The 26241-nt window shown below is 33.4% G+C and overlaps 6 protein-coding genes across 8 annotated transcripts in view; 3 read left to right on the top strand and 3 right to left on the bottom strand.

Annotated features, from left to right (window-relative positions):
• Nucleotides 1–1486, top strand: part of LOC107371855 (uncharacterized) — a 135597-nt gene extending 134111 nt beyond the window's left edge. The window contains exons 1-2 of one of the 2 annotated variants that reach the window (XM_015940013.3): nucleotides 828–941; nucleotides 1028–1486. In XM_015940013.3, coding sequence (XP_015795499.2) covers nucleotides 1028–1417 — 390 coding nt within the window. In that variant the 5' untranslated portion in view covers nucleotides 828–941 and the 3' untranslated portion in view covers nucleotides 1418–1486. Of the gene's footprint in view, nucleotides 1–827; nucleotides 942–1027 lie in introns of those variants that run through there. The other variant, XM_089266935.1, reaches the window with a different exon arrangement.
• A 475-nt stretch (nucleotides 1487–1961) lies between these two features.
• Nucleotides 1962–2859, bottom strand: mRpL54 (mitochondrial ribosomal protein L54). The gene is made up of 2 exons (XM_015938879.3): nucleotides 2623–2859; nucleotides 1962–2536 (listed from the first exon to the last, which is right to left on the bottom strand). Exons 1-2 carry the CDS (start codon nucleotides 2791–2793, stop codon nucleotides 2045–2047), a joined length of 663 nt encoding a protein of 220 aa, XP_015794365.2. The 5' UTR covers nucleotides 2794–2859; the 3' UTR covers nucleotides 1962–2044.
• A 742-nt stretch (nucleotides 2860–3601) lies between these two features.
• Nucleotides 3602–9282, top strand: LOC107371431 (uncharacterized). The gene is made up of 8 exons (XM_015939512.3): nucleotides 3602–4662; nucleotides 4756–5034; nucleotides 5439–5732; nucleotides 6115–6292; nucleotides 6549–6751; nucleotides 6874–7708; nucleotides 7864–8849; nucleotides 8925–9282. The coding sequence occupies exons 1-8, from the start codon at nucleotides 4446–4448 to the stop codon at nucleotides 8990–8992; spliced, it is 3060 nt and encodes a 1019-aa protein (XP_015794998.2). The 5' UTR covers nucleotides 3602–4445; the 3' UTR covers nucleotides 8993–9282.
• A 2691-nt stretch (nucleotides 9283–11973) lies between these two features.
• Nucleotides 11974–18892, top strand: nsl1 (non-specific lethal 1). Of its 2 annotated transcripts, XM_015939511.3 has the most exons (7): nucleotides 11974–12106; nucleotides 12238–13183; nucleotides 13258–13541; nucleotides 13611–14063; nucleotides 16882–16978; nucleotides 17063–17157; nucleotides 17276–18892. In XM_015939511.3, exons 1-7 carry the CDS (start codon nucleotides 12067–12069, stop codon nucleotides 18805–18807), a joined length of 3447 nt encoding a protein of 1148 aa, XP_015794997.2. In that variant the 5' UTR covers nucleotides 11974–12066; the 3' UTR covers nucleotides 18808–18892. The 2 variants fall into 2 exon arrangements, with proteins under 2 accessions (XP_015794997.2, XP_015794996.2); XM_015939510.3 differs by having other exon boundaries at nucleotides 13258–14063.
• LOC107371432 (uncharacterized) lies at nucleotides 14527–16026 on the bottom strand. Its single transcript, XM_015939514.3, has 2 exons — nucleotides 15747–16026; nucleotides 14527–15661 (listed from the first exon to the last, which is right to left on the bottom strand). Exons 1-2 carry the CDS (start codon nucleotides 15917–15919, stop codon nucleotides 14770–14772), a joined length of 1065 nt encoding a protein of 354 aa, XP_015795000.2. The 5' UTR covers nucleotides 15920–16026; the 3' UTR covers nucleotides 14527–14769.
• A 1009-nt stretch (nucleotides 18893–19901) lies between the features above and the next one.
• On the bottom strand, nucleotides 19902–21861 carry Hat1 (histone acetyltransferase 1). The gene is made up of 3 exons (XM_015939472.3): nucleotides 21796–21861; nucleotides 21135–21565; nucleotides 19902–20928 (listed from the first exon to the last, which is right to left on the bottom strand). Exons 1-3 carry the CDS (start codon nucleotides 21800–21802, stop codon nucleotides 20071–20073), a joined length of 1296 nt encoding a protein of 431 aa, XP_015794958.1. The 5' UTR covers nucleotides 21803–21861; the 3' UTR covers nucleotides 19902–20070.
• Nucleotides 21862–26241: the final 4380 nt, after the last annotated feature.

Genomic DNA, 26241 nt, shown 5'->3' with positions numbered 1-26241 from the left:
GAAGTGCCTTCTCAGGTAACGATTTGTGTGGAGAAACTTGTTGATTAAATAAATCGATTCAATTGATCTAAAAAATCGATCTGTTTGATCGGCCAACGCTACTAAACCCATATCACATGCTTTCTGTTACTAAGGTTACCATATTGATCAAATCAAACCCACTTGAGCCAAATTCAAGAAAATTTTGTTTATTGTTTAATGAAATTTTTATCATCAAGATAAATCAACGTTGAATCGCAGAGAAAAAAAGGCGATTTAAATCGCTTTTTGACCGAATTGAACAAGTCATTATCATGTACCAAAATTATTATCATTAATTTGGTAAAATAATTATTATTTTGAAACGGAATTTGAAAGGGATTAAAATGATAGACGGAATGTAAAGATAAAATCAAATTTTGATGGAGATTTCTGATGAGAAACTTCTGTGGTTATTTTTTGGAAAGCGGAACGGAACATAAATCCTTGTTCGTGTTGTAACATGTTGTTCATGAATCATGACGCTGGTTAATTGGATAAGATAAGCTAAACAAGATATCTTTGCACAAAATTTGGCTGAAAATTGAAGATTACTTGATAACCAACTCATTAAATCGTAACTTCTGATAATTTAGTATAAAATCATTTAATATCTCAAACATATAATCAGAATAAAATCATAGATATATCTCTCAATATCTCATTTAATAAAAAATTGATTTTAATAGTTTACTGCAAATGAAATTTCAAATAGAGCGGCGATGCATCAATGAGAGGGAGCTTAAGTGTTTCCCTGACTACCTCTCGGAAACGGAAAGTTACTTCTGTTATAGATTTTTTGTCTGGTGATTTTCAGTAAACAATAATTGTAATTGTTTTGATTGATTTGAATATCTCTTCTGTGAAGATTTAATTGTTATTTATTGTTTCCAGTGTTTGTAGTTAATATAATCATCCTCAAAGTAAGTATCACGATTCAATTTTATCTTTACATCCAATTTTTCTGTTCCATCAAATACTGATGCTTTTTTTCTTGTTGGGCCTTCAGATGCAGATTTACGTCAAAAATTTAGAAGATAAAAGCATTGCTTTTGATGTCAATGAGGAAGATGATGTTTCAGAATTGATGTACGCCATTCAACAACAAGAGAATGTTCCATATGAAGATATTCGTCTTATCTTTGGTGGCCAACTAGAACCTGGTTCATCTCTTTTAGAGTACGGAATTAGTGATGGATCTACTTTACACTTGGCTCTTCGATTAAGGGGAGGTGCTATCGAACCATCTCTTATGATGTTAGCCAAGAAATACAATATTGACAAGATGGTTTGTCGTAAATGTTATGCTCGATTACATGCTAAGGCTACCAACTGCAGAAAACGAAAGTGTGGTCATTCTAACAATTTGAGACCAAAGAAGAAGCCAAAACAACAATAGACTGTCTGTTTAAATTCATGTCCCCTGAATAAATTGATGATTAAAATTAATGTATACAACCGTTAAAAATGAATTACAGTTTTTAATCTGATTCTAGATGCCACCGTGTATGAATGAAGTGAATCTTTGTATACAAGCTCTTTGCTCAAAAGGTTGATTAACGATAGATTATAAACCACTGAAAGTGTGAATGGTGACGATTCAATAGATAAGGAGATCATAAGTTAAATATGGCTAAATATTCTCAAATTAATTGTTGGTGGAGACCATTTTGAGATAGCTCAAGAACTTACTAACCAAGTAAAAGGTTTTCGTGTGGCCATGTTTTTAAAATTAATCACAGCTGATAAGTTATAACGGACATAACCTGCTGTACACTTACTATTGAGTTGTTTTACACGAATCTAACTGTGATGAACCAACCCTTTAGAATATATTTTGGATGTAGGAAAGTGAACTGTCCTGTTCAATGTTTACTTGCTGCCTTATTACTGAGGCTGTGAGCCGTATCATTTTGCTCGTTTATTGAAAAATTGCTGTTTGATTTAGATTAAACGAAAAAGCTTTATTATTAATAACTATGATACATACTAAGCACTATAATAGGAAAAGATTTCTTATTTAATATCAAATGAACTTTGGTTTTCTAAATCTAACTCTAGTGGCGTATATTTCCATGAAAGGTCTTTTGATATTTGAGCTTTTGGTACGCAGTTTGTGTAGGAAATTTTTTTCATATATCATTGAAGATTCAAATTGGTCGTAAGGAACAACTGTATCGCTTTCCTCTGGCCTAAGATGAATCCTTTCATTAACTGGCTCTTCTAAAATGTCCTTGGGGTCATACCCATGATCAATGGCTTCAGGTAAAATGGCACGTTGCCTTGCTCTGAGAATCCTTTCTTCGTAATCTTTTTCAATTTTTCCAGTAGGCATAGAGGTCTTAGGTCGGTTTGATAATAGTCGAAACGTTCTGAATAAATGTTCAATCTCACAAAGTTCCCAATATTCTTTGCTTTTAGGATCATAATCATCAAATTTGGGAAAACTATGGATTTTCATTTTCCAAATCCAATCAGGATACTCGCTATCGTCTTTCAGTTTGATATCTTCACCTTCCTGGAAAGAATATATAATCGAAATTAAGCATAATATTCTTAATCGAAAATGTATTTAATGTGAAGATGAATAAAAATAGAGCTAACCTGATAAATATTTGAACCACAGACATAGTTGACCAGTCTTTCAGCATCTTGCTCAACCGGCAAACGAAACCTTTTTTTTCCAATAGACGTTTTCTGAGTCGCAAGCAATCTTATCGAAATATGATTGATACATCTGTTAGATGATAGAAACAGTGATTTCAAAGCTGCCATTCTTAATAAAATAATTCACTTGCAATAGATCTTGAGTTTTCACAATTTTAATGTTATTCTAAGAAAAGTAAACATGCAGCTATCCGATACCAGTATTGATAAATATCTGATTACTTTGAGGCGCGTATTTCAATTTTTCAATCTAACAAGAAATTGATTAAAAATTAAAAACTTCATAATTAAACAATTAAAGCACCTAAAAGTGAATAATAATACCAAAAATAGACAAACTAATCCCTTTCGCTATGTCACTATATGTACCTTTTCCATTTTTCGTACTTTCAGTTAACAGTTGAAATACAAGTTGTATCAAGCTCCAAACCTCAAATTTTGAGGCTCAAAACATTCAAGGAAATTAATTTTAAAATTAACAGGATGGTAAAAAAACAAATTGTTTAATGTGTTTTAATTAATTTCTGATGAAATTCAACATGCACTGAGTTTACATTCCGCTCGAAAAAGTGCATGTCTATTCAGTTTGATAACATTCCAATCTCAAACAAGTTACGTTTCAATCAATACCTTGAATCCAAATTCAAATTAAAAACAAGATTAGATTGATTTAAATAATTGCAAGCTTGAAAGTATAAAATAAAACGAATGAATTTACGCGCTTTAATATTGACGATCGATCGTTTGACCTAGTAAATGAAATAAATATCGAGAAGAAGAGAAAAAGAGGTGCGAATTCGGCCTCACTTTCTCTTTCTTTCTTTATCGGCCGCCTTCTCTTCTCTCTTCTCTTTCTTTTCCTCTTTTCTTTTTTCCACTTTCATCGCTCTCTTACTTACTAACAACATTGTGGAGCTGCATTCCAGCATTGTTTTTTAGCTTTCTTGGCCCGGTTTCTCTTTACTCTCGTCAACTTTCTTATCCCTCCCTCTCTTTTCCCTCTCCTTTGCTTTCTTATAACTTTAATTGTTTGTTTTTTTACTGTTCCCTGGCTATTGTATTCATCCATATATTATACTGACATCACCATCATCATCAACACCATCATCATAATTAACATCAACATCTACAATAAAAAAACCTCAACGACAATAACTACCAACAAACATTCCTAATGTTATCCTGTTGATTAAATAAATCTGTAGTTTCAACTATTACTAAACTTTTTTCATCTTTTGCCTTTTCTCCTTCTCTTCTTCTCTCTCTCTCTCCTTCTTCTCCCTCTTCCGTTTCTTTTTCTTAGTATTATTGTTGTTGTAGCTGGTCGAGGCATTGGGAGACTTGTACTTGTTAGCCGTCATTTTTTCTCTTTCCACTTACATAAATAAAGTTCCATAGACTTGGTTCAAGTTGGTTTCTTCATCTTCCATCTTCTTATTTTTCTTCTTCTCCCACTTCTTGATTTCTCTTTTTCACCATTTAAGTTACCTTTTTTTCCTACCTCGCCACCATCATCAGAAACAGCAGCAATAACATCATATCACTGTGACATTACCAGAGGAATTTTTCTTACAAAAGTGTTTTCTTCTTTTTTCTCTACTGTTTATTTTGTGCTTACCTTTTCTTGATGTTTTAATTTTTGTTGACTTCTGGAAAACTCAAAGTTGTTGTTTCTTTCAGACTTCAACTTTTTTTTCCCTTTTGGTCCACTGTCAAACATTTTTTTTGTGTTCAAATTTTTTTAACCCATTCAACAGAACATGAATTTGAAGACAATTTTGAGAAATTTTCTCAATCATTTTGAAACGTTGGAAGAGAGACGTAAATGTCCCAATGATGATGATGATTTATATGCTGTTGAATTTCAATCTCTTAAAGAGTTGACTGAATCTCTAAAAAGAGACAACTTTTATGCTTGTAAACATGGCTTAAAGGACGTCAATAGAAGGAAAAATCGGTACAAAGATATTCTGCCATGTAAGTCTTATTGAACCATTTATATCGTATATTTGATAGTTTTAACAACTTTAATAATAAATACAATTTTTCCTGATCTTGTGAACTTTTTAGATGATTATAGCAGAGTAATATTAAGTGAATATCCCGGTGTCCCTGGATCAGATTATATAAATGCCAACTTCGTCCGTGGATCAACTGGCTCAGCATGTGCTTATGTTGCTTCACAAGGACCACTTCCAAATACTGTTGTTGATTTTTGGCGGATGATTTGGGAATGTGAAATTAGGGTCATTGTCATGGCTTGCAATGAAACCGAATCAGGAAAATATAAATGTGAAATGTACTGGCCTTTGGTTAGTGATCAAGAACAACAATATGGCAATATAACTGGTATGTAAATGAAGATGATCATTTAGCTTTCATGTTACCCAATCCTTTACTTTTACAAGTGAAAGCGTAATGAATACAAATCACCACCATTTATTGAACTCGTCCATCAACATTGACTCATTATAAACCAATTGTTTTGTCAGTTTCAACTTGTAAGAGTTTATTTCTCTATAAGTCCATATTAAGATTTACTTTTCATTTACTTATATTATGCTTAAAAGTATTTTACTTTTATATCTTATGTAGAAAGTTTTCTCAACATTCAATTGTTCTATTTCTGTTTCTTTTTGTCTGATACAATTTCAATTACATAACAATAAGTTTTGACGGTGTCAATTTTGATGGTTTGCAGTTTCTTAACTTGAATTTCTAAACTTATCTTTTTTTCAATACTTTCAATACAGCTCAACAAATTGATTGGAGACAAGTTTGTCCAGACTTTCTTGTTCGTACATTTAGGGTTACATGCGACAATAAAGAACGAATTGTTTGTCAATTTCATTATACAACCTGGCCTGATCATGGAGTTCCCACAACAGTCGGACCAATTTTAGAGCTTGTTCGGTTGATGAGAGATGTCCAAGCAACCGAAGCAACCCCCATTCTTGTTCATTGTAGTGCAGGTTGTGGTCGAACGGGCACAATTTGTAGTATAGATTATGTTTGGGCTCTTCTTCGTACGGGAAAATTGAAAGAAGGTTAGTTGGTCAAGCTTGAACAGTGAGCGGGCATCAAAATGTTGTAGTTAAAAAAAACAACAATAGCCCGTGGGTACAGCTTCAATATAAATCTCAATCTTCAATGAATGCCTGTCTTTGTCTTTTATTCATAAAGAAAATCACATTAAGATTGAAAATTATTGGTTCAATATAAAACACCAGCTAGGAAAAGAGAAACTAAAAATACTTTATCCAAACTGTTAAATTTCAACTATCAAAACTTGTCTAAATGGTTACATCATGAGGTTTTCATATTGCATTTAAAAACACATCTTGATGCTCAATTTCACTTGCAAATCTGCCTTTTCGTTTACAATGATATCATTTTAATATCATTTTTTATTCTAATTTTTTTCCATAGATTTCAGTTTATATAAAATTATCCATGAAATGAGGAGGCAAAGAATTGCAATGGTCCAAACCCAAGAACAATACATTCTCTGCTATAGAGCAGTTGCTGCTCTTTTTGAGCAACAATTGAAAGTAATAGATGCCCATACTTATGAAAACTTAGATGAAGACGGTGAACCCTATCACAAGTAAGTATAAAAAAGGTATTGTGAAAAAGATATGCTAAGAAACATTAAATTTAGCCATATGCTCAAATTTTTTATGACTATTCCATTGAATCTAATTTGATTGAGCGTTTTTTTTATAAATCAATTGTGTTACTACCTTTAAATACCGATTATAAAATTGTTAATGATACACTTCCTGCCTTTAAATTACATTGATTGAGTAAAAGGATGATTTTTTTTAATCACTTGTATCCTTCTTAAACCTTTATTTCTAAAGATTTGCTGAGGAAGAAAATTCAGCTACAGCGAATTCCAGTTCTGATGAAGAAAGCTCGTCAGGTATCAGTGAAGCGGAAATTCATTATCGAGTTCAAAGGAGTGCCACTTTTCCAAGTAAAGATATGAAACAATTGGTTGACTCTTGGAAGAGTAAAAAAATGACAACCACTCCATCCACAGAACTTCCTTTACACCCTTCAGGTAAGTGACCTGGGCATGTTGACTTTTCAAAAAAAGTGTGGTACACTTTTTAATTTTTGACAATTATTATTTTTCTGGTTACTTTTATGGTCTTTTCTTTTTTTCATTCTGTTCCCCTTCAGATTCCATGATGTACAATGAAAATCAAAGTAGCAACGATAACAAACAGGAAAAGTTGATTGGAAAGGCAACAGTCATACGCCGACCAAGTATTGCCAAGTTTAAGGCAATGTTTGGTTCAATGGAGTTGGCCCATCATCAACTGCGCTCTCATCATTCTCAATCTCATCCTCATCATCTTCATAACCCTTCTCACCTACGTTCTTTGGAGCGTCTTCGATTCAACGAAACAGCGTCAACTAACGGCAACAATAACAACAATAATAACAGTAATAGTAACTACTGTCAAAATAATTTCACCTCTCGCTTTCAAGATTCTGATTGTGCAGATTCAGTTGCTACATCTGATCAAGAAGGTGAACCGGATTGTGAACCGCCATCTTGTTATCAAATAAATGCCAATCCTTTGTGTGAACCTAAAAAACCTTTCACCTATTTGACTCCTGACCAATTGAAAGCTTTCACAGCTCGCCCACCTTGTTCTCCTTCACCGCCACCACCTCCTACACTAATTGGAGACTCCAAAAATCATGAATCAAACTCTCCTGATGATGAAATCGATGGTCAACCAACTTATGAATCTCCTGCAGATATTTTGCGACATCAACATCCCTCTCATACTATGTTACAACGTTCATTAGATGATGGAATGATCAATGTTTTTAATAAACACCGTTCAAGTTTGATGAGAGATGAAATGCCTCCTCCTCCTAAGCCACCACGAACATATCAATATGGAACCAAAGGAAATACCATTTTTCTAATGAACGGTCGAACGCTCACAAGTCCAATGAACTCCAATAATAGTGGTCGTATCATTGTTTCAGTTGCTCAAAGGTGAGTCTTTTCTTCATTAAACTAACTTTCTTGATTCAAACTTCACATCTACATTTTATCTTTGAATTTTGTGTTGGTACAAATCTATAATTTTCCAATTGATTTTTAACAAATACTATTATAACTAATAATCAATTACTTTTATCTAATTTCAGAGTAAGACCAAGAATTCATATCCCTGACGAAGATAGAACTAAATTTGCGGATTCTAAAAGTCATAATGATCTCTATTCGGCTTCCACATATTCAAATCTTCCAGCATTTTCGTATTTACAATCACAACCACCACCACTTCCTCCACTACCAACTCAACTTTCTCAATTGAACCAGTATTACAGTTATCCATCTTCAGGGAATCATCAATTAGATAAATCAAGCCAGGAGGGTCACAATCAACCGATCTATGAACGATTGAAACATAATAGTGGTCTCCAAGCATCCATTAATGGACACGATCTGCCAAATAGATCACTATTTCGTCCACCAATACCTCGAATGCCTTTACCTCAATCTAATAAAATGTTTAGTCGTGGAGGGCCTCCGCCTCCTTTCATAACAGCACCTCGAAATCTTGAGCCCAATCGTTTTGGTAATTTAACAGTTCGTCGAGAACCAGCCAGACAAACCATTTTAAATCATCAAAATAGTCCAATGCAACTTCGCAATCATGGAGTATTTCCTGGGTTGAATAGCCATTCTATGAATCATAATATTGCTGCGCGTCCACGTTCGCCAAACCAATTACCAGACTGTAATGAAACCAAGAGTAATAATGAATCCGTGTTTCAAGCACAAAATAAAATCAATTTAATGAATAGTAACCAGATGAAATCAAATGGTAAACACAATGCCAGCTGTATTCCTCGAAGTGGTATTCCAGTTGCAGCTACTCCTACCCCAGGAATCGCCAAAGTGAATGATAAAAGTCATGAGATTGTTAGGACGAACGACAAGAAAAAAGCGACCAAAACAAACAGTAAAAGTGATTTAAAGGCTGTGAAAGACACAAATCCAGGCAACCATGAAACCAAGAAACATTCATTTTCTTTTAGCAGTACATTTTTCCCATTTCGTAAGACAACAAAAGCTAAAGGTACAACTAGTCCTAGCCAACAATCAGTTCCGCAATCTAATCCACAAGGTAATAAAATAATCGATTGTCATTTGAACCATTTTTGCTAACAATCGTTTTTGTTTCTATTTTATCTGAATACAGGTAATCCTAGCATAAGGCCACCTCATTCTCATCGATTCTCACCTCCAACTCAATGGACTCAAGTTTGATTTTTGGAAAGACGGTAGATGAAGACAAATTAGTAAATTTAAAGCAATTGAATCGTATATCTTATATCGTGCAATAAACTGCCTGATTCAGTCTTACTGATTAAGTGACTCCGGGGCTAATTGTGCAACACATTAAATCTGTGTTGTGAATCTCAATTTTGAGGCTGGGCCTCATATTTTTTCATTTTATTTCTAGAAATAAATATTCTTTTTTTGTCATTCCAATTTCTTGGTCACAGACCAATGATGGCTCATGTTAGATTTTTAAGATTAAATATTCATAAATTGAATTGTAAAATTTTAAAGTTCTTTATCTCATCCTTTTGAATATAAATTCAGCATTGCTTGGTAAAAATTTTATCAAAAAATTCTTAGTAAATTTAAATAATGTAATTAGTAAATTAGATCAATGAAACTGATGGAATTGCTGGTAATTATTACAACAAATGCCGACATTTTATTAACATTTTTTATTAAACCGATTTTTAAAACACGTGTCAAATAGAGAAAAGGTAGCTTTTGGCAAAATCGGAGAGTTGGACAGGATAGGAATAGGGAAAGCATGAAACAAACAAAAGGCCACAAAGTATACTTGTACATGTGACATTGACCCAAAGGGTTGCTCTAGTTATATCTTCAGTTTAACAAAGCATTGTTTGTAAGAATAATTTTGTGAAGTTATTGTATCTGAAACACTTTGTTATCGTGTATATGGACTAATAGTAAGATGTCCGTTCAAAAGATTGACTTCGTGAGGAGAACTCAGTATTCATCACTCAGTTACCTCGATAATAAATTCATTGATTTGACCATTTATAACAGAGGAAAAGAGTATCGTGTCCACAAAGTAATTGTGTGCTCTGCAATCCCATACTTTGCTGAAATGTTTTCATCGGAAAAAGAGGAATTAAGCATCAATAGAATAGAAGTGGATCATCCGACGGAACTGTTTGACATCATCATCGATTGGGTTTATGATAGAACAATATATATTACGCGTCAAAATAGATCAGAATTGAAGGAACTTGCTGACCACCTGGGTATGGAAAGCCTGGTTATGCTTTTTCGTTACGCTTCTAATATTCCGAGGCGGATAAGCCAATATTCTCATCCGCCATTAAAATACCTGGATGATAAATTCATTGATTTGACCATTTATAACAGAGGAAAGGAATATCGTGTCCACAAAATAATTCTGTGCTCGTTCATTCCATACTTCAATGCAATGTTTTCATCTGGACTAGAGGAATCCACCTCCAACAAGGTAGAAATGGATCATCCGACGAAAATATTTGACATGATCATTGATTGGGCTTATGATAGACGTATAGTTATAACGACTGCAAACAGTTCAGAATTGAAAAAACTAGCTGACTATTTCTGTTTGGAAGATCTGCGAGATTTCAATGAGAGATTAAAGCGAGGGATCCGTTTTACAACCGCCTGCGACCAATTTAGACTGACTTGAAATAGCTTATTTCCACTATTCGTCGAGCAGCATGATTCATGATTTCAATTTTGCTTAATCGAGCAACGGCAACCTAAAATGTTGCTTTATTTTGTTTTTGCCTTGATATTTTACGAAAGGAAATTAAATTAAGTATATTAAGAACTAAAAAACCAAAATGAAATGAATTTACATCCTAATTCAATAGGGACAATTGAAAATTTGCTCTAAATTACTGGCTCGTCTCTGTAATTTAATGTAGCAGATCGTATTGAGCTGAAAAGATGATTGGATGGTTCTATTGGACTTTTTCGTATAACTTCTGTAATTCCGAATATCAATCCATCTTTAATAGTCATTTTACTTTTGAGTTTTTCATACTCATTGTGATCAGCGCATTCAGTTGTCATACTTTTTCTGGTTTTTGAAACCACCAAAATAAATCAGAGTACACTAGTTTCACGGATAAGTTAATTTTTTATAAGTGCCATCTACTATACGTAAGATGCTTATTTATACCATTGGAAGTATAGTAGACGGCGCTGATCAAAAATTAACTGAAACACTTTGTTATCGTAAGATATCCGATCAAATGATACGTTACCCGAGGAGAAGTGAGTGGCCATCACTCAGTTACCTCGATAATAAATTTAGTGATTTGACAATAAATAACAGAGGAAAAGAGTATTGTGTCCACAAAATAATCGTGTGCTCTGCAATTCCATACTTTGCTGAAATGTTTTCATCGGAAACGGGGGAATCAAGCATCAACAGAATAGAAGTGGATCATCCGACGGAACTATTTGAGATCATAATTAACTGGGCTTATGATAGAAAAATTTATATTACGACTGTAAATAGCTCAGAATTGAAGAAACTTGCTAACCACCTGGGTATGACTAGCCTGGATGGGCTTCTTTGGCAATACGCTTCTGATATTCCGAGGCGGATAAGTCAAAATTTTTATCCGCTATACAAATACCTGGATAATAAATTTAGTGATTTGACTATTTATAACAGAGATAAGGAATATCGTGTCCACAAAATAATCCTGTGCTCGTTCATTCCATACTTCAAGGCAATGTTTTCATCTGGAATGAAGGAATCCACCGCCAGCTGGATAGAAGTGGATTATCCGACGGAAATATTTGACATGATCATTGATTGGGCTTATGATAGAGATATATGTATTACGGCTGCAAACAGTTCAGAATTGATGAAAGTAGCTGAATACCTCTGTTTGGATGATCTGTGTTGGCATTGTTCAATGTTCGAGAATGCACCGAGGTTTCCGTATTACAGGAAACGCATAATAATTTGATTTCTTGTAGATTATTCAAATTAAATTTTGTAGGCAAAAAGTAATTGTTGAGTTAACTAATATTAATAAATGACAATATGAATCAAAAGATTATTAGTCTTCTACTAAATTTGATTTCTGCGCGATTTCTTGGTTGCCTCCTCCCAACAGTTTTCTTGGAATTGAATAGACGGTAGATGACTCTTCGATCGTTTTTTTTCTTCCTTCACAATGGAAAGGTAGTAAGTGGTAAAACAGAATGGGTGCATGTTTATCATCATTTTGTTAATTAATTAATTAAGTGTTTGATTATTTTTGTGTATAACCATGGACAACATCCAGATAAATGGATTTAAGTCCGCTTCAGGTAATTATCCTTGTTGTAATTGATTATTCAGCGGCTCTAACAGCAAACGACTGTACTTCTATGGGCGAGCTAAAATGGCGACTATTATAAAATGTTTTTACTTATATTTTTCCTTTTTCTTTCAATTTCAGAGGATGGGCAACTAAATTATCGTAATCTGCCTGAAAAAAGGACCGAGTCACTCATAAAAAGGATCAAAAGATTACAATGGAAACAATTGGAGAAACATGCCACAGAGCAACTTGAAGCATTTTATACAAGACAAAAGAACATAATCCTCAAAAATTGTCAAAATGTTACCAAACAAGAACCAAATAGTCAAATCGATAAACCATTCTCATCTAAATTTTCTAATTGCCCATCATCACAATCATGTCACAAAGAATCTCAGGAGACACAGACACAATCACAACCATCTACACCACCAAAACCTTCATCGCAATCAAATTTGCGCATTGAACAAGCTTCACAATTTTCCTCTGCACAACTGTCACCACCAACTGATTCTCCTTTACCTCTTGTGTTTTCATCAACTAGCTCTCCAATACAAGCTTCATCTAAAAATGCGGAAAAGACTAATTTAACGCCTTCTGAAGAAATTAAAACCAATAGTGGTCCACCTCCTGTAATCTTGGTTGATAAACAACAACAAACCTCTGGTCTTAATTCGTCTGATATCATGGAGGGTGGTTACACTATAAGTTTTGAACCAACAATGATTCCTGAATCTTACACTTCCAACAAATTAACATTTACCGATGAGGTCACTCTACAATCAATGCCTGCACATTTAACCTTGAAATCTATTCCTGATCGCTCGTTTGCAGACTTACAGTCGTTTGAAAATCAACTAGTTACATGTAATAAATTTGCACCCTCCCTTTTAGATTCTCCAGAAGATGAATTGTTGCGTTCCGCCGTTGGCATTCTTACCTCAAATCTCAAACATTTCGAGTATAGTTATGATTCTGATGCCACAGAGAGTAGCTCAGGTGGCGAAAGCTGTGATGAATTTGAGAATGTTTTCATTGACAATTTTCCCAGACCTGATTCTAGTTCAAATTTTTATGAACCAATGTGAGTACCATCGAGTCGATATCATATATGCATTTATCTATGTGAATTTAATTCATTCTTCATTCTTTTTCTAGACAAAGGAAAGCAAATTGGCGTTGGTTAAACGAGAGAAGTGCGATTGCATCTAGATGGACTTGGCTTCAGGCTCAAGTGGCCGATTTAGAATTCAAAATTAGACAACAGAATGAAATGTATCGCCAGCTTCGTGCTAGCAAAGGCTCAATCGCCTTTTATTGTAAAGAAAGTTCACCAAATGCGTCTTCAATACCAAATTGTTCGAGTGAAGCCTTGGGTACCAATAATTCTCTTGGGAATGTCAGCAATGGGACACTGAACACTTCTGCAAATGCTCCTACTAGTAATGGAATAAGTGAATGTAGTTTACCTTCAGTCAATAGTGATTCAACTATTTCTTTGTCCCCTCCAGCTTCAACGGCGAAAACATCACCATCAACACAATCTTCACAACAGCCCCTCAATTCAACCTTTCCTTGCACGATGACACCATTAGTAACTACTTTTTCATCGCCATCCCAAAAAGCATCGCAGTCTATCAAAGATCCCACCACCCCTACCACCACCGAGGATAACAACAGTGAGAAAGAAGTTCACCACTGTGCCCGAACCTTACCGTTGAAGCAGATGAGGAAAAGGAAACTAGTCCGATCTTGTAATGCTATTACAATGGCTTCAAGGAAAATCGCTCGTTACTCAACAGTTCAATGTACATGTTCAAATTATCCAAAATTTGTTTCGCCTTGTGTTTTATGCAATGGTCGTTTTAGTCATCTTCAGATGATAGATACCGATTGTATGCCTAATTACGAACGGTATGCTCTTCTGGATCCAAGTTATCATCCCGTTTTATCTTTACCTAATGGTAAGTTTTTAATTGTTTTTCGACAAATCTTTTTCTTTATTTATCCATCAATTAACTTATTTGAAATGCCAATTAAGTAGAACTACGGGAGTGTATTTAAATCAATGAGATCCGGTTTTTCTATTAACTAACTTTCATCTTAATTTTTGACCTATTTTAAATTAGTTTGTCTCTAAATTTTAGATTAGATTCCCGAAAATAATATAATCCAGGCTGTCAAAAAAATCGTCAATACCGTTCGATAAGACTTTATCCAATAATTATTGACCTTTATAATGGACGATCTAATCAATATTTTAAATCTTTAAACCTATTAGCTATTAGCTCTTAATTTAATAATAGAATTGAATTCTTAAAAGGACACATTAACTGAGAAAATTCATTGGAAAAAAGGATAATGATGAGCTTAGGTGAAGTATCGAAAAAAATCAAAAATAGAATTGAAGATTATTGAGGCTTGAGATTTAACAAAAAGGATAATCATCAATTTATTTGTTTTTTTTGTATAAACAATCAACATTCACAGGTGTATGTCAAGTATTTCGTCTTGATTTTGTTTATTGATGATTGAATAGTTGTTATTAGAGAATATAAATAATGTTGATAAATCTCAATCTCCAAATAAATGTCCAATCTTCATACTTCTCTCATCCAATCTAGCTTTCTGCTCTTTTGTATTATATTGGTTTTATTTTGACTACATAACTTAATAACCTCCTTTGATTGGAGCTCGACTTGACTTGATTGGCTCTACAAACCTATTACCGGTCCCAAAGTCGGATGTAGGGAAATAGGTTTGACCGCCATGTAGTTGTTCTTGATGTTGTTGTTGTTGTGGCTGCTGCTGCTGCTGTTGTTGGATAGGTTGTTGCTGTGGAACTGAGTATTCTTTAACCTTTTCACCCTTGATTGGCTCATGGTCGAATGAAGAGTCATCGTTTTGTGTGATTGGCCTCTGAATTGGTTCATAAAATGTTTGTGTGATTGGCTTTTGAACTGGCTCAGGGACTGGTGGTGGAGGTGGAGGTGGTAATGAGTGTGTTTTAGAGGGAATCTCTCTTACTATTTGAGCAGGACTTCGATATGATTGTTTTGAAGGTTCTCTGTAAATTATTTTGTCACTCACAATATTTGGAGTTTCACCATGTGAATGTCCCATGTTATCCATACCGAAACAGTCCATTGCCGCCATCATCATCCATGTGTCCATTGCTTGATTCATCATCTGATTATTAAGATGATCTATTGGGCTTGAATAATGTTGCATGATTGGTGCAGAAGGTTTAGGTGCAGGTCGATGGGGTGTAAATTCAGGCATAGGCATTGGAACCATCATAATTTGTTGAGGAGGAGGCGGTGGTGGTGGTGGAGTCTGTATCTGTACTGGTGTAGGAACCATCATGTATTTTATGGGTTGAGGTGGTGGTGGCGGTGGCATTGGTGCAGGAGCTTGAATTTGCACTGGTACTGGGATAGTCATATAATTTGCTGTTTGCTGATTTGAGCCCCAACCAGAATCTGAGTCCATTAAATTGCCAAAAGGTCGCATGTTTCGTAATGATGATAAAATTTCACTTCCTTTTCCTTTTCCTTTCATTCTGAGGAATACAGGATGATAAAGAAAAAGTAAAAGAAATTGATTACTTAGAATAAAGAAAGTTGTCACATTTAATAATTACTCACGGAAAAGGGATTGGAAGTAGCAGAATTTTTTTCCTTGGCTTCAAAGCTAACATGAACGGCAGAGCATCTTTTATCTTTTTCAAAACTTTCTTCTTTTTAAATCCATTGGCTTGATCGCTAAAGTTGATAAGTAATATGCTAACACTTAAAATAATGATCACAATAGTCCGCATTTTGATTTACAGTTTTGCAAGATACAAACGAAACAAAATTGGAAAACTTGGAGAAAGTATTGATCAGAATTAGATGAGAAGGAGAAAGTCGTTTCGATGGAAGACAAATGAGTATTCATTTGGATATCGATGAGTCCATTTCTTTTAAAGGCTCTTTTAGGTCAAGCGTGAACTATAGTGGAGAGAGAATACCTAAAGTTAGAGGTGGAGGGAGGGAGGAAGATAGAGAGAAAGAGAGAGATGAAATTGATGATGCGGATGCAGATGATGAAGTTACAAGAAGATGATTTCTCTAAACAAACATTTTATTCCTGTGATGTTTGGATAACTATATTTTTAAAGATATACAGGCAGTTACAAAAATTGAATTTGCGTTTATAAATTGTAGAGGTTAATCTGTATACTGATTAACGTTTAGATTATAAAATAGATCAATCGATAAATTGTCAGTATATTGAAGGAAAAACTAATCATTGTTTCTAATTGGTTGCACAATTTATTCTGTTAGTCTTAATCTCTTAATTAATTATGTTAGCACAAAAATATCTTCGGTTAACCTTATAGGGGGCTTAATTTTTTCATCAACATAATCTATTGATGAAAAATATTCATTTTTTTGATTGATAAGTTCAGAATTTTTACCTTTAAATGTAAAAGTGAGAAATAAGAATATTTATTGATGAAAATTTCTATTCTTTTTTTTTTGTATTTCAAATTTTCAATACTGTTTCATTTGGGAGCGAAATTTCTATTCAAATTAAATTATATACTTTGCTCTGCTTTGATTGTCAATTTGATTTAAAATTCTGATATTGTCAATTCATCAAAATCATTACTCTTCCGATTCTTCTCAATTTCAAACTCAGTTGGACAATTCACTTTTATTTTCACGAATAATATTAATTTAAATCTTTTCCCATCACTGGTATCATTGATTTTCATTGTTCTTACTTTCATTTCAGATGTCGCTTTAGGATTGTATTTCTCAAAACTATTGAAAAAAGAAACTGTTCAGAAACCATTAATATCATCAACAACAGCCAAATTTACTAATAAAAAGTAAGTATTGAATAATAATGAAATTGTAAGCTTGTTTTTAATTTCAATTTAATTTTCATCTTCTATTCTTTCCGTTTATTATAGCAGGTCCAACCATACTTCAGAGTTTTCTTTTAAATTTGGTCCAGATAATAAAAAGATCAACCGACGCAAATCTCAGGCCGTCATATCTTCAACCAGTAAGTTTCTTTATTTAATTCTCACACCTACAAATCAATTACAAACTTGATTTAGAGTGCTTATGTTACTAATACCCATTTATCTATTCATTGTTTGCGATTTATTTAATTATCACAGAATTGAAGAAAAAATATGATGGCACAACGAAAAAGAAATATGCTAAAGGAAACAGTAATTTGCGGAAACGCTCTTTGCGAGGAAAGAATGATCAAGCCAACGGCTCTGGCGATGATGCTCGCACTGAATCTCCATCACCGTCACCTCTCTCTTCAGAAAATTCAAATGTTCCAATCCACAGGAGACGTCGTAGCGAACAATATGCCTATGACATTAACAACATAGTGATTCCATATAGCATTGCGTCAACCACCAGAGTGGAAAAATTACAATATAAAGAGATTATCACACCTAAATGGCGTTACGTTGAGGTCAACAACAATGCTAATTCTAGTACTAATAACGATAATAATGCTAACAATGATAATAATAACAACAGCAACAGTAATAACAACAATAATAATAGTAGTAACAGCAGTTCTCATAACAATTTGTTCCATTTTGATGAGGCTGAAGAAACCGATGAGGACACTTCAGATGAAACCTTTGCCATTCGTCATTTAAAATGTGAAATTGATGAGAGAAAACAATTTTCAAGTTATCTCAAAAATCCAGGTGGTTCTGGACCTGGTCGTGGTCGTGGTGCAAGGACACGTTTAGACAGTGCAAGATCCGATGGGGGTAAAAATACACTCAACAATAATAGCGGGAAAAATATTCTTAATAGCAAAAGCAATCCCATTAATAGTAAAATTACAAGTGTTCCAATCAGTAATCATAATATCAATGACTCTGTACAGAATGTTGATCTTTCCAGTCAAGATTCTTTAGTAACAGCGCCGATCAATCTAAACATGTGTACCAATGATGATAGTTTACCATCATCATCGACAGCAACAACAACCACTGTTACCTCTGTGGTGCCCACCACAACTATATCATCAGTAATACCAACAACAACATTAACTACCCTAACAAACTCAATGATAACTACAGCACCAGTAAATGTACCAACATTAGCACCAACAACGGAAACAGTACCAGTACCAACATCAGTAACAGAACCGTTGTCAGCACCATTAGCAGTGTCGACCCCAACTCCAGTTTCTTTATCGATGCTCGCATTAGCTCATGAAACTGAAACAGCATCTACTGAATCATCGGAATCAACCACCACAGAAACAGCTGCAGCTACAGTTACTACTAAAGCAACAAGCATTACAACTTCAACCTCAACTTCATTACCTTCATTGAAACTTGCTTCCAAAACAGTTTCTATGACAGCTCCACCAACGCCCAATAGTAATACAATAATGGAATTAGTGACTGATCATGAAACAATGCATGGGCCTCCCGGTAAAACACAAAATCGAAACCGCACCTCATCATCGTCCAAATGTGAAGATTTTGTGGATGAAGATGCTTTCATTGAAGTGCATCCCTATGACAAGAGAAACTTTCCTATCAGTGATCAAGAATATGAGGAAATGTTACGTATATCTATGGAGAGTATACGTGAAGATGAAACATTAATTAAATCTGAAGTCGATGATGATGTTTCAATATCATCATCATCATCATCATTATTTTGATGAGAATCACTATAAAAAAGCTAAATTGTAAAAATATTGTAACAATGAGGTATTAAAATAATTTGATAAATTGAAACAACACAAATCGGCTTGTTTTATTATTGCTATTAATCACCAGTTCGTTGTCATGATTGATTTGATTGAAAAATTGTTGCGGGTTGTTAAAATTGAATTAGTAAACAGTTCCTCTGTTTTTGGACCGACAATAAGAAAAGATGAGATTTGATAATGGTGATGGTAATTCCTAAACAAGAAGAAGCTCAAGTTGGATAAGATCAGAACAGATAATAATAACAATAATAATATTAAGAAAAAGAAAGACGAAAGAGTAATAATTATGATTATAATTTTCAAGTTAATACCACTAATTCTAATAATAATAGGCCTAAATTTTTGTTCATTTCATTTTACGAAAAAAAAATGTTAACGGAAAAGTGATAAATGAAGGTGAAGAAGGAGAAGATTTTTTGACCAAAATAAACTTAAAGATGATGAGAATGCAAAATGGATGGCTAAGGAAGATAAAAGGAGAAAGGATAGTCACCAATTTGTTTTGTTTTGCTCAAGTAATAAACAAAAGTATGAGGATGATGATCATCAACTACGAAGCGCGTGTCAAGTATTTTGTCTTGTTTTTGTTTATTGATGATTGAACAATCATAAACAATAATAGTAATAATAATGATAAACAATGTCCAATCTTCTTCATCATATTCCCTTCTCTATCAGTTTGGTTGACAAGTACCAATCTTTATCAATATATTTTCAACACTCGTATATTATACGTATATTGATTTTTAGGAACAAAAATGTTGCCCGTAAAAATTGAATAAGATTAAAATAGTGAAAAACTATTAAAACAATGTGTTAAGAGGAAGAGGAAAGTTGGACAACCGTAAAAGTATTTTCTTGTAATTGATGAGTATAAGTATGATGACAAAATTCCGGATTCATTAATCATCATCTTGAGCCTTTCATTCTCACCATGCAGTTCAATTGATTGTTATCTTTAATTAGAATCTTATCCCAAAATTTGTCAATTATTAGTTAAATTTTTGCCTGTCTGCACTTTATTGGTCATATTGGTGAAATAAAATGGTTAAACACTTGGTAGTTTAATTGGAATTGGAAGGGAAAGAAATGAATTTAAGTATTGACAGAAATTGGAGTTCACAAATAAAAAAAACAAACAGTTTGACAAGGTGATTTTTGAGTTTAGTTTTGTTTGCGCTTTCAAATGATAAAATTTTTACAGTATCCAGGTTATGCTACGGAAGTTAATTTGTTTATGACTTGCTTATAATCATCTTCCAGTTGACAGTAAAGAAGATTCAATTCTTGTAATCGAGTCTCTTTGTTACCTAGAACACTACTTTCTTCATCTTCCGATAAATTTGATCGCTTCATTTTCAGTGAAGGAGCATTCAATCGGTTTTTGACTTCTAAACGGAAATTTCTCATTTGTTCTTCATCATATTTGTTGATTGATTTGTATTTTAATATCTCATAAACACGACGTATTTGTTTCTTGGCAAGTTTAAACTTTTCTTGAGCCTCTTTCACCATATCATCGTTCCATCCTTTTTTTAACTCGGTTGTTTGGAAGCTCATTAGATGTGCACAATTTTTACAATCAACATAATCTCGCAATCGAGTAAACTCTTCTGAAGGGTCTTCTACTGTTATATCTATGATATTAGTATCACCAGCATAGGTGTGGTAGATATTTTGTAATAATCTTTCCCCGATTCCACGTCTTTGAAATGGAGGTAAAATAAGAAATTGACTGATTCGAGGTCTTGTTTTATCGGGATACGCGTAGTATCGGTAAACTGTAGCATAACCAGCAAAATAAAAAACAGGAGAATCACTTCCATTTTTTATATCTGGACATTTTTCGTAAACTAGATAATAATCCCACTTTCGATCTTCAGTATCAATATAAGATGCAGCATCGATAAACCAGGTTAAAAATGTTTGCATATTTTCATGATATGACTCAAATCCTGGAATATCCATATCGGCACGATAAATTTCGAAGCAAGATTCCGAGTTTTCCGCATTCTGAGAAGATGTAAGTGACGAAGACGTAGGTGCTGAATTGGAGCTTGACTTAGATGCCTAAGATACAAAGAAGACATGAAATAAATTACAATACTTGACGAGTAATCATTTTAAATCTTGAACTAAGTGCTATTATTCTAAGGTTGACTAGTTCAATATAAAACTGATAAATAAAAAAATAACATCCGAAAAATCGTCAGTAAACCTCAAAATCAAGGGTGCAAATTAACCCGGGAAAATTTTGGCGCGTGACTACAACAAACCTTTTTCTTTAATTTGAAACAATCCAATTGTGTTCCGTATGGCTTGAAATCAGTATCATGAGCTAATTCTTGTGAAAATTGATCAATACTCGTTAAAACGGTACCTCCTAACTTCTCAGTGATTATTTGTAAGACATCATCAGCTGGAACTCCTTGACTCTTCTCACGGTCAACCTTGTCCGAATAGGTGATGGAAATGAATCTGACTAATTTACAGGCTGAATAATATAAATTGATGCGTAAGTTCTTGTAGCCAAAAATATTCTCCGATTGGCCGAACAATTGGTGACAAAACTCCGGTTGGAAGGTAAATTCTTTGTCCACCTCATCATCCTCAATACTCTTTATATCACGGATCAGTTTAAAATAGATGACATTATTGCCGTTACACACGAAACTGTCCAGATAGTTTTTGACCGAGCCAAAAGAGCCTAAAAAATGAAAAATACATGGAATAATAAGGAAAAAAAATTAGAAATTATTATTAACAACGTAAAAATATAACTTCAGTCTTTTCAAAGGAGAAGAGTAAATGTGGTTATACAAGATATAAGGAAAATAGGGTTACATAAACAAATGACTCTAAAGGAAAGAAAAGATAATAATGTTCAGGTAAAAACTGGGATAATGTTGCCAAAGAAGTTGCATGCTAATTACTTACCAGACATGATTAATTACGTTAATAGATTCAAGGTAAATGTCGTAGATTAAAATGAGATTTCACACTGATCTTACATAAGGAAAAAGTACAGTTAGCGCCAAATGAGCTAAGCTGATTCAGCTTACAAGCGTGAACCAAAGAGGGAGTTAGTAACGTCTTTTGGCGGGCTAATGGTATTAACTCAAACTCTTGATATTTTAAATAATCTTTGATTCATTAAATCCTTAAATAGTGTTGTTTGAGGCCTAATAAAAGTAATCAATTAATTTTTCAATATTTCAAAGACGATCTTCTCACTTTTTCAAATTTCATCCATTAAAGGCAAAATCAACTTGGCCAACAACATAAATCAAGTCAAATTTTTCATCTCAACAATGAAATGATCTGAAATTATAAGCTTTGCATGTTTTAAAATTTGATTCAGCGACATATTTAATACATATCTTAATAGATCACTTTACAGTCATTGCTTAAGTCAGAATCAAAGAAGGTGAAGAACCAGAATCAGCCAATTGATGGACTTTTCAATTTAAAGCAAATTTAATCAGCAAGTCTCAAGATGGAGCCATCAATATCTTATATAAGACTCGATGTTTGATCGGTCAAAGTTGATAATGTTAACTTTAAACACCAAAGCAAGCCAATGTAAGTAGCTATAGATCGACTGATAAAATTTCAATGAAAACTGGTTATGAGTAAACTCAACTAATGACTAAATCTCATCTTAAGAAGCTAAGTTGCCGAAACAGTTTTAGATAGAGTCGATCAACTGTCTGCTTTCAGTGGCTATTCCAATTGCTATGAAAATTAACTTTAATTAATCTTGCAGATTCAAATGTTAAGTTTTGATGAATCCACCAAACTCACCTCAAGCAAAGGTTATACCAAAATTGAAACCAATTTCGTGTTCTGCATAATCGAGTAAACTAATATTAGCAAATGCATGCAGAGTTGGTATGAAGAGCATAAAAAAGTAGAAAGCTTGCCCAAAATGCTGACTTGACTTTACCTTTAATGAAATTTTCATACAATGTAATAGAGCGTATTGAACAAAAAAACTATCAAAATCCATGCACAACCTAATCAATTACCTCTAATATTAAAATAATAGCGATGAAAAGTGAAAACTGGAAAAAGGTCAACCTACAAAATCATGTTTCATCAATTTACTTCAAATATCAAAAACATCACCATAAAATTATTATATGTTTACTGATAAAATGCCTTTTTTATTTCCACAGACTTCTTCACCATTACAATGAATTTATACGATGATCACCATTTTCTCATCATTACCATGACCATGACCATCATCACCCTTACCATCAGCATCATTATCATCATCAATAGACAAAAAACTACTTCAACAGAAATCATTAATGTAATCATCTGATCCAGTTTACAAGCCTTAAAGTCGTAATACACTTTTACTGATATTGAAACAATATATTTATTTCAATAGATATCAGTCTCAGTATCACCAGCAAATGGAGAGTTAATGGAATCGTAAAGTTAATCAAAGAAACACCATTCAAGTCAATATCAACCCGGATCACAGACATTAAAAAAATGACAATCAAGAAACAACAATGATAAAGGAAAAGACTAAAGGAAGGAATAATGATGAGAATCGAGTTTCAAATCGACTGCATGTTCATCCATTTTACTCACTTTTTTCATGCATTTTTGGATAAATTAAATTAACTGATATAATTAACAATATGATATCATGTAATTTCATGAAATAACAAGGGAATCCTGTTTATATTCATTGGCAATCTATTATACAAAGTATATACTTTCTTTATCACCTTCTTCTCCATCTCTTTACCTTCACCTAATAAGTCAATCTTGTTCATCTTCTTTTATCTTCTCTTCATCTTCCTCTTGCCCTTAAGCTAGGATCCATGCAATAATGAATATGAATCCAATTTAGATGAATGACGCTAATTGGATATATGAGGTATATATCTTTATAAATGTTATATAACTTAAGCTACAGAATCTAGATCATTCCTGGAGACAAAAGTTGTTCCCATCTTCAATTCGGGTAAAGTTACAAAAGTAAAGGAGGAAGATTCGATGAAAGGAGAAGAAGATGAAGAAGACAAAGATGGCAAAAAGACAAAAAAACTCAAAACTTATTATAATTGCCTTGAGGAGAAGCCATAATTGATTAGCTCAAGGCAAATAATGATTCTTGTCTGTCAACAGTGAAAATTTAACAGCAAGTCAACGGGATATTCAATGTTACTTCATCGCCTTTTCAAGCAACCGATGATCACTTGTAACAAATAATGTTTACCTTTAAAGATTAATACATTTTGCCGATCCATTCAGTTCAAATCCAATGGCAAAGTCATCAAAAGAGTAGAAAGGATTTCAAGTCAACTTAGGTCAACCCAAAATCAGTCAAAGCAATCTTAATTACCAGCTCAATTTCAATTCATAAATTATTTACACAAGTCAATCAATGTGCTTGATGTAACAATGATCCTGTGTGATTATAAGACAAGATAAACTTCATTTCTCTTGATGTCGCTCAATTCTCATTTTTTCTTGATCAATGGAACCGCAAAATTTCGATGAAAAACTGATCAAACTGGTGATACTGTTGACAATATTTGAAAATGTGAACAATTGGGTGAAAAAATAACCCGAAAAGTTGCAATTATCATATGAATAGATTGTGATATGAACCAGAGGAAAAAAGAGAGGAAAAAAATTTCTTCTCATCTAAATGTGAAAATGATGAAAAGTAAATGAAATACAACAAAAGAATCTGTTTATTTGACTTTTCATGACAAGTGAATTGTAAATTATTATGAATTGATTTCAAAATGGAAATCAACCAAAAAAGGTGATTTGAATTGAACAACAAAAAGAGCCTCAAAATAAGCTCTATTGTGATAAAAGGAGAAGTCAAAAGTTGCCCAAAAGTCATCATGATGTGAATTAAAATGTGATAGTCCAAGTAATACATGGAAAAAGTGTTGAGATATTCAATGAAAGAAAAATTACTACAATCATCATCATCATCATGAATTATGTATCACTAAAAATGTAAGATCAATCAAGTTTCTCTTTTTTTATCTCACATTCTGAAAGGCAAACTGTCTTGAAAAAAAACACAGAAACAATTCAATAAGTATGATTGTATCATTGATAAATAAATTCTGAATAGGTTTATATTCCATGATATATTAAATGAATATAATCATACAGATTTGAACTAATAAGGAAAGGAAAAGGAGCAAAGTAAAAAGGATGGGGAAGAAGGAAGAAGAAGATGGCCAAGAGAAGGAAAAAGAGGAAAATTGAGAGTAAAATGATAAGAGATGAAGATGATCATGTCCAAGTGATTGATTCAAAGGATTGCCAAGAATCTTATACTTGGAATCAAATCATGCTCATCAACAAAACAGAACTGAACTGTTAACTGAATCTCATCTCTTGAGAACCAATGATTTATAAGATATCAATTTAATTTATTTGTCTCCTTCATTGGTCATCATCATCGTCTTCCTCTCCTAACTACCAAAATCATTACTGACTTCCTTCAAACTCATCGCGATCCCAAATTTTCATCATACTCATTAGTCTTGTCTTTCATCTTTATCATCATCTTCGTTTGCTTCTGCAATCGATCAGCCAGACTGATCAGGCCGAAGAACATGGATACTTCAACCTGAAGGAGTCACTTTCATAGCATTGAATTCAACACCATGTTAGGTATTTTCGTATAACTTTCATTTTCTTTGCCTTTTAACAAGGTAAGGTCTCAACCTTACCTGAAGGATTTTATAAGTTTTTATTGAAAAATATGAATAGTTCCAATGAAAATGCCCAAATTTCAAACCCAAATATCTCAGGAACCCCTTATTTTACAGAAAAAGTACAACATAGTTTTTCATAACTCAACACGCTCTCTCGAATGACACCCATCCCATCTCAATCTGTTCCGGGTCTCTCAAATAGTTCCCTTGTGAGTTGAAATCTTCGCTTCGTTCTGATAATCATCTCAATCGATTCGGTAAAAAATGAAAACTGTACTTGTTCTATTCGTATGGAATGTACCTTTCGATCACTATGTCACATTAAAATCCCTCAAGTAAGGTTGAGGACCTTCCCTTGTCAACTAATTTCATAATAATCTTCTTCATCTTCATTTTTTGTATCACCTTCGTTAAAACTTATGGTATCATTCTAACTGAGCTCATGAAAGATTCAACCTCAATGAGTTACTTGCAGCCGATCAAATTCAGCATCAATTAAGCACTTTAAGCTCATTGAAAACTTTAATCATCATTCTGTTTACCATTTCATCTTATCTACTGATTCCACTACCATCATTATCATCTTCATCTTTCTTTACCATTCTCTCATCCTGATCATCATTGAACTTATCCTTGTTCAATATCCTTCAGTAATGAGATAAAATGTTGA

This window comes from Tetranychus urticae, chromosome 2, assembly GCF_039701765.1.
Source record: "Tetranychus urticae isolate SD_2017Ah chromosome 2, NJAU_TeUrti_SD_1.0, whole genome shotgun sequence".
Taxonomy (NCBI): domain Eukaryota; kingdom Metazoa; phylum Arthropoda; class Arachnida; order Trombidiformes; family Tetranychidae; genus Tetranychus; species Tetranychus urticae.
The sequence above is the reverse complement of the archived record's forward strand: the minus strand, read 5'-3'. Positions and strand labels throughout refer to the sequence as shown.

Bases quoted from the DNA above. Each gene is read 5' to 3' on its own strand.
- Hat1 (XM_015939472.3), bottom strand. The intron at 20,929-21,134 runs GTTTGTTGTAGT...TTTGTATCTTAG, and splicing joins GTTTCAAATTAAAGAAAAAG to GCATCTAAGTCAAGCTCCAA.
- nsl1 (XM_015939510.3), top strand. From the start codon at position 12,067: ATGGACAACATCCAGATAAATGGATTTAAGTCCGCTTCAG. The intron at 14,064-16,881 runs GTAAGTTTTTAA...CTTTCATTTCAG, and splicing joins CGTTTTATCTTTACCTAATG to ATGTCGCTTTAGGATTGTAT. The intron at 17,158-17,275 runs GTAAGTTTCTTT...TAATTATCACAG, and splicing joins GGCCGTCATATCTTCAACCA to AATTGAAGAAAAAATATGAT.
- LOC107371432 (XM_015939514.3), bottom strand. From the start codon at position 15,919: ATGCGGACTATTGTGATCATTATTTTAAGTGTTAGCATATTACTTATC. The intron at 15,662-15,746 runs GTGAGTAATTAT...TGTATTCCTCAG, and splicing joins CTACTTCCAATCCCTTTTCC to AATGAAAGGAAAAGGAAAAG.
- LOC107371431 (XM_015939512.3), top strand. From the start codon at position 4,446: ATGAATTTGAAGACAATTTTGAGAAATTTTCTCAATCATTTTGAAACG. The intron at 7,709-7,863 runs GTGAGTCTTTTC...ATCTAATTTCAG, and splicing joins ATTGTTTCAGTTGCTCAAAG to AGTAAGACCAAGAATTCATA. The intron at 8,850-8,924 runs GTAATAAAATAA...ATCTGAATACAG, and splicing joins TCCGCAATCTAATCCACAAG to GTAATCCTAGCATAAGGCCA.
- mRpL54 (XM_015938879.3), bottom strand. From the start codon at position 2,793: ATGGCAGCTTTGAAATCACTGTTTCTATCATCTAACAGATGTATCAAT. The intron at 2,537-2,622 runs GTTAGCTCTATT...TATTCTTTCCAG, and splicing joins GTGGTTCAAATATTTATCAG to GAAGGTGAAGATATCAAACT.